This window comes from Procambarus clarkii, chromosome 4 (genome assembly GCF_040958095.1).
Source record: "Procambarus clarkii isolate CNS0578487 chromosome 4, FALCON_Pclarkii_2.0, whole genome shotgun sequence".
In the NCBI taxonomy this organism is placed as follows: domain Eukaryota; kingdom Metazoa; phylum Arthropoda; class Malacostraca; order Decapoda; family Cambaridae; genus Procambarus; species Procambarus clarkii.
This window is the reverse complement of record NC_091153.1, coordinates 26,711,465-26,730,200: the sequence shown is the minus strand read 5'-3', so window position 1 is coordinate 26,730,200 and position 18,736 is coordinate 26,711,465. Positions and strand designations below refer to the sequence as shown.

Genomic DNA, 18,736 nt, shown 5'->3' with positions numbered 1-18,736 from the left:
GTCCTAGGAGCTTCACTCAGGTACTAGTACCAGAACGTCAATTTGTGGTATGCGTATTTCTCTTTGATAAAGTAGCCTTTCCATATTATCATTAATTTTCATATTTATATGCTGCTGTGTGTATTGTGCATTCCGAGAGTGGCATATGGTGAGTGTGAGATAACTTTGGATTACGTGGTGACTGTAGGCCTCAGTCATTCTCTTAATTGGTCATCTCTCCCTCCGTGTTATTACTCGTGTTTACAACCTTTTGTCCCTAGAATATTTCTCATATTATCAGCAGATCATCATTGTGGTACCATGGTACTTTGGTTTGTCTCCGGGTCAAAGCACCCTATCTTCTGCAATCCGACCGAAGGAGGATAAGAGGGCCATAGTTCCTCTAGCACGGACTTCGTTGCTGATTTGGGAGCTCAGCAGCAGTTCTCGTCACCAGTTGACACTCGCACCCCTACACGTCGGTCAGAGATGATGATATTTACTTAGGTAGGGAATTAGCTTTCTTTTTACAGAGCACAAAGTTCGCTAATTCTGTAAGTATCATATTCATTTAGTGGGAAACCCTTGCTTATGTCCTATAGCGACTCGGCAAGGTATGCCTACATTCTTGGACTACCTAATTCACTTTTGGAGCAATTAAATGTTTCAGTTGTTTTAGAAACTCAGTTTCACTTATTTAGTAGGATTTTCTTGCCCTTATTCTCTTACAATGAGTACCGGGTACAAGATTTCCTGCGACTTTGATTGACTAATCATTTACCATCCTATAATTAACGTTTAGTTGTTAAAGATTAAAATTCCACAGGATAGTTACCAGTTGCCACGTTATCCTGTTTCTGACGTTTACCATATCACAACTATATTCGTGTACATTTATTTGCTATCCTTCACCATGTTTCGTCTCCAAGCTTTCCGTAACGATCCAGCAGGTGAAATAGGGACCTTATGTCGTGCCAAGAGGACCGAATTACAAACTCTTGCCCACGGGTATCAACTAGATGTTCCCCATGGAGCCAACAAAAATGAATTACATAACCTAATTATGGATCACCTCTTAGATGAAGGGACAATTGACTCTGAAACTCACGAAACTTATTCTATTGCAGATAAACAAGATTTGGCAACTATGAAACTCAAACTAGAACTTGCAAAACTTGAAAGGGAACAGAGGAAAGAAGAAGCCGCAATAAGGAAAGAATAACAAGAAAGAGAGGCGGCCCTGAGGAAAGAAGAAGCTGCAATAAGGAAAGAAGAACAAGAAAGAGAGGCGGCCCTGAAGGAAAGAGAGGCGGCCCTGACAAAAGAAGTTCTACAACTGAGGAAAGAGGAAGCTGCAATGAGAAAAGAAGAACAAGAACATGAGACTGTACTACTCAGAGAGCATAAGTGAGTACAGCTGGAAGCAAAACATCGTCACCTGGAGATGCAACGCGAGCATGACAAACAGCAAGCCACTATGGCTATTGAATGTCGTCAACAAGAACTCACGTTGGAAACTACACACCTCACTCAACGCCAGCAAGCTACCGCCAGTCTTCCAGTAAGTTTCAATGTCTCCCATGCAAGTAAGTTAATGCCACCATTCGTTGAGACAGAGATTGATGTCTTTTTTACCACCTTTGAGACCCTAGCTAACAAACTTAGCTGGCCTGCTGATCAATGGTCCACCCTTCTCAGAGTGCATCTTACAGGTAGAGCTGCAGTTACTCTTAGTACCTTAGCGTCAGAGAATGACTACCAGACCCCTGAAGCAAGCAGTGTTGGACGCCTACCTTCTCTCCACCGAAAGCTACAGACGAAAATTCCGTGACCATCTAAAGGCAAGTACCACCACCATTCTAGAATTTGCCAATACCAAGAAACGATATTTTATGAAATGGCTGGAAGCAGCACATGTCTCTACATTTGCAGAACTCATCAACCTCATGCTAGTTGAGGAATTCTTGAGACGTGTTCCCCCTTCCGTCCGTTCATATCTAGCAGATAAAGAAGAAATCGACTACATCAAATGTGCGAAGTCGGCTGACACCTACAGCCTCATCCACTGGCTGACACCAGAACCACCTTCCAGTAAGAAGTCTTGGTACAGTTACGATAAAGTGAGTACAGATCAAGCGAGCTCACAATTGTATTGTAAGTATTGCAAACTCAATGGACATACCATAGATAGATGTGGGAAGGCTCAATACAAGAGCAATGAATCTACTAAACCCAAACAGACTCCTCCTAAGTCCGGTAAGTCTGTGATGAATGTTGGTATTCCTGTTAATGATCTTTCTCTCTTCAGTAAACACCTGTATCCTGGAACTGTCTCTACCAACGGTACAGATTCGGAGGGACGTTTCAAATTGAAGATCTTGAGGGACACAGCGGCTCTTCAGTCCATTATGATGAAATCGGCTGTGCCTAACGTCACCTACACCGGGAAAACCGTCCTTATCACTGACCTCACTGCTACCACTCCATATCCACTCGCCAGAGTCCACCTGGATTGTCCCTTCGTGACCGGTGAAGTCCAAGTCGCCATCAGGGAAAAGCCTTTTCCCATGCCTGGAGTGCAACTTCTCCTTGGCAACGACTTGGCAGAAGATCTGCAACCGTCCAACCTGATCATCACGGACAAACCCCAGGTGTGTACTTCTGTAATGGATAATCCCATCTTTGAATATGTTCCAGCAGAGGTTCAAGAAAGTGATCAAGTTTCTCCTCCGGTTTTGGTGACCACCCGTGCACAAGCTGCACGACCACAACCAGCTGATTCTACTGCTACCGCTGTCCCTCAAGACCCTCAGAATCTACCTCCAAATCTTACCAGTTTGGAGTTCCGTAAGTCACATAGGGAAGACCAATCATTAACTCCATTATTCTTCCAGGCTGAGACTCAACCTGACAGTATCCCTGGATTCTTCCTAGAGAATGAGTTGCTCTACCGCAGATACAGACCCAGCAAGCTGAAGGAGGATGATGATTGGGCCAATGTCGAACAACTAGTGATTCCCCAGCATACGGCCCGATATTCTACACCTGGCCCACGGAGCTCTTTCTCACTATGGTTTTAGCAAAACCTACCACGGAATCAGACAAGACTACTACGGGCCAGGTATGGTAAAAGACGTTAAAAAGTACGTACAACAAGTGTCATACATGTCAGATGGCAGGTAAACCTAACATCGCTATTCCCCAGGCTCCACTAAAACCCATCACCTTAAATTGGATAAGTTTAGATTTAGGAAAGACTTGGGTATTTACTGGTTCGGTAACAGGGTTGTTGATTTGTGGAACCAATTACCGCGTAACGTGGTGGAGATGGGGTCCCTCGATTGTTTCAAGCGTGGGTTGGACATGTTTATGAGTGGGATTGGGTGGTTATAGATAGGAGCTGCCTCGTATGGGCCAATAGGCCTTCTGCAGTTGCCTTGTTCGTATATTCTTCTTATGTTCTTATATCCAGTTTACGTAAAGCTACGAGTTCTCGAGGGCAACCATAGCCGACGGAGCGTACTTACGAAGATTTTCCTTCTTAGTAGGCCTACCTGAATACCGACGTAGCCGCTACGAAGGAGCTAGGAAGAAAAACATTCGTAAGTTGCTTCGTGGATCTGGTCCCTGGCTGGGTGTTGTAGCGAGTAGATTATCCCAATAATATACTCGATCCAAACCCATTAGCCTAACGAGAAAAGCAAAGCTCTTCTTAGTACTAATTATGGAACTCAAACCTTTCCCTACTTTCAGTTAATATTCCTGCTAACCTTTGGAGAAAGGTGGGGTGTTGCCCGAGCATATAAGCAGCAGAGTAGCGAATAATAACCACCATCTGGTCACCATTTGGTCCGGGAGACATCTCCCGTCACGCAGGGTGCAGTCGCACCTCCACAGATCTCCAGTATCATCTATTGATACTGGTAATGGCTTAAAATGGCCACCACTTACGGGCTATTTATGCCCGTGCCACCTTTTGGGTTGCTTCATCTTCATCTTAACACATTCATAAGGGAGACATCTCCCGTCATGCAGGGTGCATTTGCACCTCCACAGATCTCCAGTATCAGCTCTTGATACTGGTAATGGCTCAAAAGGGCCACCACTTACGGGCTATTCATGCCCGTGCAACCTTTTTGGGTGGCTTCATCTTCATCAATCATCATCATCGTGTTTGACAGAACACCATTTGGTCCGGGAGACATCTCCCGTCACGCAGGGTGCAGTTGCGCCTCCACAGATCTCTAGTATCATCTTTTGATACTGGTAATGGCTTAAAATGGCCACCACTTACGAGCTATTCATGCCCGTGCCACCTCTTGGGTGGCTTAATCTTCATCAATCAATCAATCGAATAATAACCACACCATCTGGTCACCATTTGGTCCGGGAGACATCTCCCGTCACGCTGGGTGCAGTCGCACCTCCACAGATCTCCAGTATCATCTATTGATACTGGTGATGGCTCAAAAGGGCCACCACTTACGAGCTATTCATGCCCTTGCCACCTTTTGGGTGGCTTCATCTTCATCTTAACACATTCACAAGGGAGACATCTCCCGTCATGCAGGGTGCATTCGCACCTCCACAGATCTTCAGTATCAGCTCTTGATACTGGTAATTGGCTTAAAAGGGCCACCACTTACGGGCTATTCATGCCCGTGCCACCTTTTGGGTGGCTTAATCTTCATCAAATCAAATCATCAATCATCAAGCCACCATCTGGTCACCATTTGGTCCGGGAGACATCTCCCGTCACGCTGGGTGCAGTCGCACCTCCACAGATCTCCAGTATCATCTATTGATACTGGTAATGGCTTAAAATGGCCACCACTTACGAGCTATTCATGCCCGTGCCACCTTTTGGGTGGCTTCATCTTCATCTTAACACATTCACAAGGGAGACATCTCCTGTCAATCAGGGTGCATTCGCACCTCCACAGATCTTCAGTATCAGCTCTTGATACTGGTAATGGCTTAAAAGGGCCACCACTTACGGGCTACTCATGCCCGTGCCACCTTTTGGGTGGCTTCATCTTCATCAATCAATTCAATCTGTTTAAATCACGGAAGACAACTCCCGTCACGCAGGGTGCAGTCGCACCTCCACAGATCTCCAGTATCATCTATTGATACTGGTGATGGCTCAAAAGGGCCACCACTTACGGGTTATTCATGCCCGTGCCACCTTTTGGGTGGCTTCATCTTCATCTTAACACATTCACAAGGGAGACATCTCCCATCACGCAGGGTGCATTCGCACCTCCACAGATCTCCAGTATCAGCTCTTGATACTGGTAATGGCTCAAAAGGGCCACCACTTACGGGCTATTCATGCCCGTGCCACCTTTTGGGTGGCTTAATCTTCATCAATCAATCAATCGAATAATAACCACGGGAGACATCTCCTGTCACGCAGGGTGCAGTCGCACCTCCACAGATCTCCAGTATCAGCTCTTGATACTGGTAATGGCTGAAAAGGGCCACCACTTACGGGCTATTCATGCCTGTGCCACTTTTTGGGTGGCTTAATCTTCATCAATCATCGAATAATAACCTGCACTTACAAATCTTTCACACCAACAGTGGAAAAAGCTTGAAGTTACCCATAACAATGCTATGAGAGCCGCAATGGGAGCCCCCATGTGGACCAGGCTTGAAACTCTTAGACTGGAGACGGGTTTGCCCTCTCTACAAGAAAGAATATCACAAAGGACAGCTACAATTGTCAGTAAGATAATTATTTCTTCTGATCCAATCCCAGTACGGCAGGCCTTGGTGGTTGGACTAGGCCAAAACAATGGAAACTCTTGGGTTGCAAGAGCAGGAAAAGTCGCAAACAGACTACATTTAAAAAGCATGATTCTTGATAGAAAGGGTGATCATCCACACCCAAATTACACTCCTTCCGTACCGTGGGAAGAGCCTACTTTCAAAATAGTAATAGAAAGTCTCCCAATGAAAAAGGCTGCCTATGATCCGACAATCCTAAGGCGCATAATAGAAGAGCAAATGTATAGCATGGCAGTAGCAGGAACCACCCATATCTTCACAGACGGATCGGTGGACACAGAATATGAGAGTGCTGGCGCTGCTCTTTGCACGGCCAGCGTACAGGCATATTGGAGACTGGGAGGACTAGTATCATTAACCAAACTGAGCTGTTTGCCATACAACAGGCATTCGCATATGTGATTGCACAAAACACTCTAAATGCAATCATACACACAGACTCAAAAGCTACACTTCAAATACTAGGACAAAAACAGTGGAAAGATAATGTGGAAATAATTACCACCATTTTGTATCTTGGAGCAGTCGCTAAAGGCAAAGGACTCAACATAACCTTAAACTGGATCCCATCCCATATTGGAATCCCATTAAATGAAAAAGCTGATGAAATTGCTAAATTGGCAACTCGACATCCAGTAATACATAAAACAATTCAACCCAGCCTAGAGAACATAAAAAACATCATTACCAATAAACTCTCACATCTCAACAAAGCCTACCTACACCAGAGAATAGCTGAAGGTTCGCCATCTGCAACATGGTATCTTCAGGCAACCAAATTAGAAAGGTTAAATATCCCAAAAGGAATCCACAGGGAAATAACAGTTAGGTTATATAGACTACGTCTAAGTTACAGATGCAACTGGGAGATTGGTGAACCCCGACAGAGAGAGTGCATCTTCTGCCAAACTGTCACAGAAAAACCATTACTTCACTATCTTCTAGAATGTGAAGCAACCAATGACCTTAGAAGAGCTTTCAGAGTTCCTGAATCATGCAGTGGCCACCCTGAGTAGGGAAATATGTGACTACGACGACGCGCACCAGCTGCCCCAGGTGGCACTCTTGAGTGCCACCCGACAGGTGCCGCGCGCGTCGTCGTAGTCACACAGGGTTTTGGGGGATTTTCCCGGAAGTTTGGCGCGTTTCGGACGCTCTCACCTGACAGGTGGCGCGCGGGTGTCTAGTCACATAGGCTTTTGGGGGAATTTCCCGGAAGTTTTGGCGTGTTTGGGTATGTGGACAGGAAAGAGGGGAGGTCATGTTGGGCAGCTGACAGGTGGCGCGCGTCCCTCTAGTCCTCGCGGGTTATGGGAATTTCCCGGAAGTTATGGCGCGTGTCGGAGGTAATTGGAGCGCGTCGCTCCAGTCCTCGGGGGTTAAGGTAAGTGCTCAGGAAAGATGAGAGTAAGTGGTAGAGTAAGTGATAGAGTGAGAAAATAGAAGGAAGATGTAGGAAGGAGTAAAAGAGTTGATCGTGAGTTAGTGTGTAGATGAGAGGAGAAGGCAGCACGGCCTGTTATGTTGTTTTGGGATGGGAGCTGGATGGAGTTTCCCCTTCGTCGGGAGAGAGTGCTCTGGGCCATTATGTGGTCAGACAAACCCATTGACTCCCCTACAGGAAGGTCTTAAGTGATGTTTGTAAGAAATGCATGGAAAAGACACGGGGCTGCACCTGGCTTTTTCTGTGTGTTCGGGTCAAGAAAGAGGGAAGTCACTCTCGTTGTGAGACTGCAGCGGGCCATTATGTGGTTAGACAAACCATTAACGTCCCCTACAGGAAGAGCTAAGTGTGTGTGAGGATGAGGGCAAAGTCTCCTGCAGGAGGGGAGTGTACCATTACCTAAAGCGTTTTTCAATGTCGCGACGGGGTAAGCGTACTGGTCGCAGGTTGGAGCCTGACTGCTTTTTCCGTGTTCGGGTCAAGAAAGAGAGAAGTCACTCTCGTTGTGAGACTGCAGCGGGCCATTATGTGGTTAGACAAACCATTAACGTCCCCTACAGGAAGAGCTAAGTGTGTGTGTGTGTGTGTGAGGATGAGGGCAAAGTCTCCTGCAGGAGGGGAGTGTACCATTACCTAAAGCGTTTTTCAATGTCGCGACGGGGTAAGCGTACTGGTCGCAGGTTGGAGCCTGACTGGTCATCTTTCCAACTAGTCTGGGTATTTCTCCTACGACACCGGAAGTGGTGGGACACCCATTACCATTGCGTTTCGCCAGGGTCTCCGACTCTCTCTCTCTCTCTATCTGTCTCTGTCTCCCTGTCTCTCTCTCTCTCTCTATCTGTCTCAGTCTCTCTGTCTCCATGTCTCTCTCTCTCTATCTCTCGCTCTGTCTCTATCTCTGTCTCTGTCTCTCTCTCTCTCTCTCTCCAGATCATTTAATAGTTGGGGAAAGTAACATCATTTTCCTTTCTCCTGCTGCCGCTGTTCACATATCTTTCTCCATTTCACTTAGACTGACAACGCATCAGAGGATGATCACCATGTCAATTTTCAAGCCCGCCTTCACTCTCACCCTTACATCCTTGTAAGGTAACACGACCAATATGCTAACTTCGTTCTTTACCCAATATCATTAATGTAACGTGGAGAATATACCAACTTCATTCGTTCTTTGCCCAAATTACATTTTAAGAGTAACGATCTGTCTCTCTGTCTGTCTCTGTCTCTGTCCCTGTCTCTCTCTCTCTCTCTCTCTCTCTCTCTCTCTCTCTCTCTCTCTCTCTCTCTCTCTCTCTCTCTCTCTCTCTCTCTCTCTCTCTCTCTCTCTCTCTCTCTCTCTCTCTCTCTCTCTCTCTCTCTCTCTCTCTGTCTCCCTGACTCTCTCTCTCTCTCTCTCTCTCTCTCTCTCTCTCTCTCTCTCTCTCTCTCTCTCTGTCTCTCTGTCTCCCTGTCTCTCTCTCTCGCTCTATCTCTCTCTCTCCCTCTCTCTCCTTCGTATTGTTCATTCATTCATAGTTCCTTTCATTAAATCTATTTCAGTTTTACTTATATAAACAAAGCAATCTCCCGCTCTTGTCCCCGGCTTAGTTCATTTGTACAAGATCGTTAGTAATAGATCAATTTTTCCGAAATTTAAAGCAGTCATACTTCAAAGTTAGTAAATAATAATATCAAGTCAGTTACTGAGCTCTAGCTCTCTCGTATATTTGTAAATAACCCAGCAATTTCACTGTAATTTCTACCCTCTGTATTACATAGTAAATATGATGTAAACAATTATAAAACTCTAGCTCCTGTCCTCTCCTATAAATTTATTACTACCAGTCCAATTCTCCTGAGATTTGAACACCAACTACATTTTCAGTCATAGTAAATAAAAACCGGTTCAGTTATCAAGTTTCAACTCTTGCCCCCCTCAGCTTAGTTTTTTTGTTTTTTTTTGTACAAGTTCTTTATTTTCCAACTAATTCACCTTGAGATTTAAGATGGCTTTATTTCTAACGTAGCAAAATTAATCTGGACATTACCCAGCTCCATTTCCTCAGTCTTAGATCATCGAACATAATTATATCCGTTCAAACCCCTCTCCAGCCTAACTGTTTATCAGAGTAAACACCTTCCATAGCGTGAGTTTACACGCAACATCAACCATTAGTAATCATTCGATCCAACAGGAAAAACAGAGACTCATGTTAACATAATAGGTGAAAGTTAATCTTTCTCTTAACACGTTTTATTCAATGACTGGTAGACACATAATATTTATCTTGGTAAAAACAAAACATATTAACTGTCAGACAGACAGACAGACAGACAGACGGACATAGGTGAAAAAAAGTTAATCTTTCTCTTAACACGTTTTATTCAATGACTGGTAGACACATAATATTTATCTTGGTAAAAACAAAACATATTAACTGTCAGACAGACAGACAGACAGACAGACAGACGGACATAGGTGAAAAAAAGTTAATCTTTCTCTTAACACGTTTTATTCAATGACTGGTAGACACATAATATTTATCTTGGTAAAAAACAAAACATATTAACTGTCAGACAGACAGACAGACAGACAGACAGACATAACACAGCTTAAAGCAGTTATCAGCGGAGTTTCAAAAAGTTTTTGCAGGCTTTAGACTTAGATTTTAGATTTTTGCTAGCTTTTTTTTCTATAGATCGACGAACATCCGTTCGTTTAATCTGACGTTTAGGTGGGGGAGGAGCGATTATTTCACGCTCTACCTCACTATCACACTCGCTATCACTGGTGGTGGTGGTGTCAATATAACGGGATCTATTAAGATCGTCTCCAACTCGAATCCTTCGTAGAGGAGTAAAGTTTTCATCATCACTACTTATTATCACAGTCTGAGACATAGTGCTACACTCATCACGAGGTCTGGCCCGAGATGTGGCTTTGTGTGAACTTAGTTTCGTGTTGCGAGATGTGGAGGAGGAGGAGGAACGAGCACTGGCTTCGGGGTCATGGTTAGTAGACATACCTTGGAGTGGGCTAAGTTGAGGGTTGAGGAAAAGATTCACATCAACGTCAGTCAGCAACTCACGTTGCTGACTGTCTGTAAGCATTATACGCTCACCCAGTAAAGCTTCTACATTCAGATCATTTTCTGTTAGAGTAGCGGGGTTATCCTCTGAGAGTGAAATACCGGCAAACACCGAATCATCGAGACCTCCGCTCATAGTCATGAGATCTGGATACTCACCACTCTGTGAAATATCCGCACTCATTCTCACCACTACTTCTTCTTCTTCTTCACTCCTATCATCCCCAGCAGTGCTACTAGTAGTATGGTTACTACTTACTCCACACCCCCCCGTTAAAAGGCTGGGGGATAATACCTCTTCCGTTGTATTCATAAAATATATTACCTCGCCACCCCTCTGATCGGCAGTAGGAGTGGTTGGTACACAATGAGGGATTGTGTTACTACTACTACTTCTATCACCACAATCTCCACCAACCGGGGCCGTAGGGGTGTGAGTAGGGAGACACACTCGCGCGGGGTGTGTGGCGACACCTGTCGCGACCTGGTCGCTACGGCTGGAATCACCAGTGTGTGAGGGGAGGTTTACACCGTAGTCGACGGGAGTAGGGGGAGAGGACACAGACACCTCCCCCGTGTTTGTGTGTATGTGGGTGGTTCCCAAGAATATAAAGATGTTACCACCAGAGGTGGATCTGGTGGGTCCACCACTGCTGCTGCTGCTGCTGCTGTTGCTGCTGCCAGCTTTCTCCAGATAATCTAAAAAAAAAAGTTTACATTACTAGCATAACATTACCACCATAACACACACACACACACACACACACACACACACACACACACACACACACACACACACACACACACACACACACACACACACACACACACACACAGACACACACACACATTATTGTTATTATTTCTTACATCAACATTAGCAAACAACATCAATAAGCATCTTAGCACAATATGACTCAACTTAAGGGAAACGTACCTCGTATTATTGCAATAGCCTGTCCTAAGCGCTCATCCCCCTCTGAGTGAGGAGAGGCCACACCGTTGGAGGCACCAGAGGCACGCGCGGTCATCTTGGATTGTGGGTGGGTGGGTGGGTTGTGACGGAGTGTTGGCCCTGACAGGTCAAGGGTGCGCTATATACCCCCGTTCAGGAGAGACTGCCTCCTTACCACACACCTCCATCTCCCTCAGCCTTAATAATAATAATAATAATAATAATAATAATAATAATAATAATACATAAGGATAATATAAAGAAACAACTTTGGATTTGTTTTTATTAAGAGATGATTGGAAGAAGTAGATGTGCTATATCTCCACGACATACAGGACATTTATCACATCGTGTTACACAATCCAAACATACAACCATATGCCTACATGGAATGAGAACCGTGTTTATTTCTTGAGAGAAACATACCTTGCAATAAAACCTAGCTGCACCGTGCACTGCATTCTCTTCCTCTCCTTCATCTACCTCCACTACAGGGGGAGCTGGGCGGGGGAAAATAACACCTTGGGATGATAATACTTCTAAGGGAGATTCAGTTACTGCACCTGTGTCCTCACTTTCACCCACACCATCTAAAAACCACAACATAACCTCTACACAGTTAGATTCGCTAAGGAGAGGTAATACATCCTTTTTAATCTTGAGGTATTCTCTTAGTGCACCTCGCAGGGCGATGTAAGGAAATCCTACAGTAGCGGCGAGTCCATTGTAATAATCGAGGCCGTGCAGGAGCGCATTTAACAGTGTTTCATCGACTGACACTGTCGGTTGAGGAGGTGAGAAAGGAACTGCATTTTTAATGAATGCACGATCTTTCTTCAAGTTTAAGTATACACAGCGTGGGTAGTACCGAGCGTGGAGAGTCCAGGGGTCGTCTGAAGGTGTGAAGTTGACAAGTCCACCACCGCAATAAAAGCATCGTATATGGTCTCCAACTCCTAAGAAAAAAGAAATATATATATATATATTAATCTTGGGCATAGCATTTTTATCAAATCACCTCATTCTTTGGGGCAACACGTGAGGAACACAAATGCAAACAAGCCTGAATGGTCCCCAGGACTATATACAACTGAAAACTCACACCCCAGAAGTGACTCGAACCCATACTCCCACAACTGGTATGTACAGGGACGCCTTAATCCGCTTGACCATCACGACCGGACATAAGGAAGTGATAGCCGAGGCTATATGAACCACTTCCCCGCCGGCACTCGGATGGTAATCTTGGGCATAGCATTTTGATAAAAATGCTATGCCCAAGATTACCATCCGAGTGCCGGCGGGGAAGTGGTTCATATATATATATATATATATATATATATATATATATATATACATATATATATATATATATATATATATATATATATATATAAAATGAGAAAGTAAATAAATGTGAAAGTGAATACTAACTCGTCTCAAACAGAGTGGGTTTGTGTGATTACATTAAGACATCAATAATAATAATAATAATAATAATAATAATAATAATAATAATAATATCTTCCAATACTTACCACAAGAGAAAAAGCCAGCTCGAGATAATTCTGCCGGAGACTGACCGCACATATCAGGCCAGATGATGCCGAATGATGCCAACCGAGACTTATACCCTGCCATCTCTGGGTAAATGGGCATAGAGAATGGTAGAATTCCAGAGTTTTCCTCACTCCATTCCACAGTACCTACAATTATTAAAATAATAATAATAATATATATATATATATATATATATATATATATATATATATATATATATATATATATATATATATATATATATATATATATATATATATATATATATACACGCATACCGTTCCTATAAACACACACACACACACACACACACACACACACACACACACTCTTATTATCAAGCTATTCACAATGACTATACAAGCAACGTTATTCACAGCGACTATGAGATAACACATAATTGTGATGGATACTTACAACTGTTGGTTGAATTTCCATCTCTTTCCAGTTGCAGGACGGAGTATGTGAAATTCAATCCATAGGCGTAGACCATGTTGCTTAGCGCAATGCTGACATTTTCAGTACGTTTACCGGTGATGAAAGGACAGTGCGGGGCTGCAGTTACATGACGACTGCGGGGGGTGTCCTCCCCCTCCACCCATCCTCCAATTAAGGCGTAACAGAAACTGCATATGCAGTAATCCACGGATTTGGTGAAGTAGAATCCATCACTGGCTAAATCCGGAGGCAGAAGCCAGTCAACACGCCATCCCACAAAGGTGTCTAACCTCATCTGCTCACAACGCAAACGTTCCATGCTTCGGAAAGTTTTGCTGCGAAAGACATCCATGCTGGGTCGAACACTCAAAATTGTGGTAAAGGTTTGACTGTTTCCGGGCTATTTATCCTCGAGAATGGGGTGACGCAGATCGCTACATATTCATTGAGAAATCTATGTATAAGCTTAATGGTAAACCCAATTAGTTTAAGCAGGGGTATTGGGAAAGATGAAATAGATGGTATCGCACGGAATGAAAAAAAAAAAAAAAATCTAATCTCTTCTATCCAGTAGCGGATTAAAGTTTGCACTCCCACTAAACACCGCTCGAGGGAGTAGTTTTTTTTTGGATAAATATGTTATATATATATATATATATATATATATATATATATATATATATATATATATATATATATATATATATATATATATATATATATATATCGTTGGATAATGTCTTCTGTGACGGCGGTGTCATGTTCGAGTCTCGACCCTACTCTCACGGTGTGTAGAGTAATCATCTCCATGATTTGGGCGATCATTGTAAGTTGAACTATTCTTATGCGAACTGTCTCAAGAATTCACAATCTTCTTACATCCATGGTTTTGTCTATTATGCAGTTATTCTTGTTCAACATTTCTCTTGTTAGAGTGATGACAAGAGCCTGTCTCATGTGATTCCTGGGGGGGCGGGGATTGAAGATTATGGGATAATCACCTCCACAGCTTGGTTGGTTGGTGTCTTACCTATGTACTTAGATTGAAGGTTGCATCCTTCATGAGGGGCAAGTGTACAAGTATGCAACGATTGACTGCTGTAGAGGGTTCTCCTTCGGAACTGTTTTGATAAGGAGTTTGGAAGACTTCTTGTTTTGTAGAATATTATCGGGTCTATGTTTGGTTGGGAGTAGTGCATATTATATATATATATATATATATATATATGTTACACCTTAGATTAATTTCTATAGTGAAGGGATATACCAAACTCTCCACAACTTAGAAAAAAACACAGCTTGGTGCGAAGTTAATATAAAACCTCATTGTTGAGAATATAGTATTACACAGATCTTACTGCTAGAATGTACTATAATCCGCATTTATTAAATAATAATAATAAATAATAAATAAATAATATAAAATATGAAACTATGGAGTATGGTTAATCATTAATTGGAAACTATCCTGAGAGCCTGCGCGCACGCGCCTCACACACGACGAGGATAAAAGGGGTTGAGTAGATCACACTAATTCATTACGACCCGCTCATCGCTCCCCTGTGTTTCATCTACAGCGCATTGGGGGAAAAAAAAAATGAACTCCACAGCCAAAATGAACTCTGTAGAAATTCATCACGGATACATGACGGATGAGGAGTTTAACAATCGAGAGTGTTGCATTGCCTACTCTGTAAATTGTATATCATGCTCTCCCTACGGCATGTCCCAGGACATTGCTGATAAATATTCTCACGCCACCGCTTACGCCAGAACGCAATTGTATAATCTAAAGAGATGCATCAGAGAAGACCGTCCAACACCTGGATCCATTCACATCAGTAGAGACAGTCAAGGACCAAGCCTAGTAGCCCTAGCAACGCAGTATGGATTAGGGAAGCCTATTGAGAGGAATGATATTGCTCAAGCCATTGCCGGTAAATCAAAAGATTACTCTATGGTTAAAGGACTGCGTGCTGATACGAAAGAAAACCGCATGTTATACTTGACGAAATCATTAGAAGAACTCTTATTGTATATTGAAGATACCGAGGAGATCACGAAAGTTATTCTTCCCTGGGGTGTGGGTATGTCAGGTTGGTGTGAAGATGCAGAGTGGGAAAGTACTCACCTCCCCATTATTCAAAATATGCAGGGGAGATTAAACCCTTATAACGTCAAAGTGATTTTAGTTCGCCCCAAGGAAACAGGAACGAAACAAAACAGGAAACCCAGTAACCTTCGCACGGTCGTATAAAGGGGCGGATGCTCGCTCCTCTCCAACTCACTTCCTCTACTCCACTCATCAGATAAGATGTTGACGACTGTAGCTGGCAGCATTTCATCTTTTTCGGAGTATTCTTACTCCGACTGCATCATCTATGATATGGACGCCTGTAGTGTGATGACAAGTGGGATTGTTGAAGAATTATGGACTCGTTTTCCCTATGCTCGCATTCATCGGAGCAAACTACCCTACAAAAATCGTGCAGAGAGAAGAGACCGAGCCCTGCCTGGAGAGATTGTCTATGGTGAACCCCCTCAATTCAACAACCGAATTGGTGATGACCCGCATCTACCTCATCTCATCGGATTAATAACTCATCACGCCGGAGGGAAATCATCTAAACCCCTGAACATGACGATGAAGGAAATCGAGTCGATATATGCTGTCGACCTGCACTACTACAGAGGCTTACAGTTGGATACAGAAGAAATGCGTCGCTATTGGTTTACAAAATCTCTGCGTAAGGCCTTTGCAATCATCTTAACAAGAGAAGAAGAATATAAAATTAACCGCATAATTTTCCCTTTTGGACTTGGGATGGGCTGTGGTCAGTACTGGAAGAGCTACAATCAAGAAGTGTGGAGGCAGAAATATCTACCCATAATGATGAAGTTGGAGCGGTATTATCATCGTCGCGGGTTGAAATTTGTGATGGTTGACTCTGCAAGCAATGCAATCCCTATAGCTTTGCCTACACATGGTGTGCTTACACATAAGTTAAGTGAAGGAGTTGCCTCTGCCTATCATCGGATGAAGAACAACAACTTGAACGCAGCTGAAGCTGGAGGTGAAACTACAAAACCTCATTGCAAAGCCGTGCCTATAATAGATCTCACGGAAGACATCGAAGTGATCGATTTAACAGTTGACTAGAAATATATATATATATATATATATATATATATATATATATATATATATATATATATATATATATATATATATAAACTATTGACTTTATTTATTTATTTACTATTGTTACCATTTTCCATGCTTGCAATTAAAAATAATAAAAAAAATAATATTATACTCTGTGTTTATCTTCCCGCTTTAACAAACAGTTGAGTGTGTTTATAGATGTGATAGAGGAATGAAAAGAGTAACTGATAACTCTATACTGTATATAATTCTTACACCCGCAAACTTGCGTTTAATAACTGTCAAGATGTGTTCAAGGTACATGCTCCATAAACTATCCAGTCTTAAAGACTGCAAAGTAGAAGGTGATTATCTGGCAATGGATGAGATCCATCCTGGTGACTGTATAGTGTATGATATTCCTTCAATTCACACCCATTCAGGAGGAATGACTTGCGAGATCTGGGAAATGTATCCTTATACACGACTACAGCGAGCGATCCAACCATTAACTAACTATGTGGTGGTGGCTGATCGCGTTAAAGTGGGAGGAGCTGTCTTTTCTCCTTCCCCCTCACCAGAAAGTTTACCACATGTTATAGCTATTGTGACCAGATATAGCGCAGGACCACCAATAGAAAATAATGCTGTTAACCAAAAAATTCTATTAGAGCAGTGTGGGGAGGATAGAGATTGTATAATGGAGGGACTCCGCAATGATACTAAGATCAAGAGACGATGGAGCTTTAAACTATGCATTAATCAAATTTTAAGCATGACTAAGCGTCATAATACAATCAAGCGCGTTAAAATTCCTTATGGTTTGGGAATGATTGACAGTGATGACTTGAATCCGGGTGAAAAGCTTGAATGGGAGGTTTACTACTACACAGCTCTGGCTCACTTAGCCATGGTGTTAAAAAAACATGGAAAACAGCTCATAATAGTTGAAAAAAAAAAAAAAAAAAACTTTGAAACTCCACTGATAACTGCTTTAAGCTGTGTGTTATGTCTGTCTGTCTGTCTGTCTGTCTGTCTGTCTGTCTGACAGTTAATATGTTTTGTTTTTACCAAGATAAATATTATGTGTCTACCAGTCATTGAATAAAACGTGTTAAGAGAAAGATTAACTTTTTTTCACCTATGTCCGTCTGTCTGTCTGTCTGTCTGTCTGACAGTTAATATGTTTTGTTTTTTACCAAGATAAATATTATGTGTCTACCAGTCATTGAATAAAACGTGTTAAGAGAAAGATTAACTTTTTTCACCTATGTCCGTCTGTCTGTCTGTCTGTCTGTCTGTCTGACAGTTAATATGTTTTGTTTTTACCAAGATAAATATTATGTGTCTACCAGTCATTGAATAAAACGTGTTAAGAGAAAGATTAACTTTCACCTATTATGTTAACATGAGTCTCTGTTTTTCCTGTTGGATCGAATGATTACTAATGGTTGATGTTGCGTGTAAACTCACGCTATGGAAGGTGTTTACTCTGATAAACAGTTAGGCTGGAGAGGGGTTTGAACGGATATAATTATGTTCGATGATCTAAGACTGAGGAAATGGAGCTGGGTAATGTCCAGATTAATTTTGCTACGTTAGAAATAAAGCCATCTTAAATCTCAAGGTGAATTAGTTGGAAAATAAAGAACTTGTACAAAAAAAAAAAAAAAACTAAGCTGAGGGGGGCAAGAGTTGAAACTTGATAACTGAACCGGTTTTTATTTACTATGACTGAAAATGTAGTTGGTGTTCAAATCTCAGGAGAATTGGACTGGTAGTAATAAATTTATAGGAGAGGACAGGAGCTAGAGTTTTATAATTGTTTACATCATATTTACTATGTAATACAGAGGGTAGAAATTACAGTGAAATTGCTGGGTTATTTACAAATATACGAGAGAGCTAGAGCTCAGTAACTGACTTGATATTATTATTTACTAACTTTGAAGTATGACTGCTTTAAATTTCGGAAAAATTGATCTATTACTAACGATCTTGTACAAATGAACTAAGCCGGGGACAAGAGCGGGAGATTGCTTTGTTTATATAAGTAAAACTGAAATAGATTTAATGAAAGGAACTATGAATGAATGAACAATACGAAGGAGAGAGAGGGAGAGAGAGAGATAGAGCGAGAGAGAGAGACAGGGAGACAGAGAGACAGAGAGAGAGAGAGAGAGAGAGAGAGAGAGAGAGAGAGAGAGAGAGAGAGAGAGAGAGTCAGGGAGACAGAGAGAGAGAGAGAGAGAGAGAGAGAGAGAGAGAGAGAGAGAGAGAGAGAGAGAGAGAGAGAGAGAGAGAGAGAGAGAGAGAGAGAGAGAGAGACAGGGACAGAGACAGAGACAGACAGA

General features: G+C 42.5%; 1 protein-coding gene across 1 annotated transcript; it reads right to left on the bottom strand.

The window, feature by feature from the left end:
- Positions 1 to 11,524: 11,524 nt before the first annotated feature.
- Positions 11,525 to 12,880, bottom strand: LOC138370880 (baculoviral IAP repeat-containing protein 8-like). Its single transcript, XM_069335511.1, has 2 exons — positions 12,778 to 12,880; positions 11,525 to 12,132 (listed from the first exon to the last, which is right to left on the bottom strand). Exons 1-2 carry the CDS (start codon positions 12,878 to 12,880, stop codon positions 11,525 to 11,527), a joined length of 711 nt encoding a protein of 236 aa, XP_069191612.1.
- Between the last annotated feature and the right edge of the window lie 5,856 nt (positions 12,881 to 18,736).

Bases quoted from the DNA above. Each gene is read 5' to 3' on its own strand.
- LOC138370880 (XM_069335511.1), bottom strand. From the start codon at position 12,880: ATGGCAGGGTATAAGTCTCGGTTGGCATCATTCGGCATCATCTGGCCT. The intron at 12,133-12,777 runs GTAAGTATTGGA...TCACACCTTCAG, and splicing joins AGCTGGCTTTTTCTCTTGTG to ACGACCCCTGGACTCTCCAC.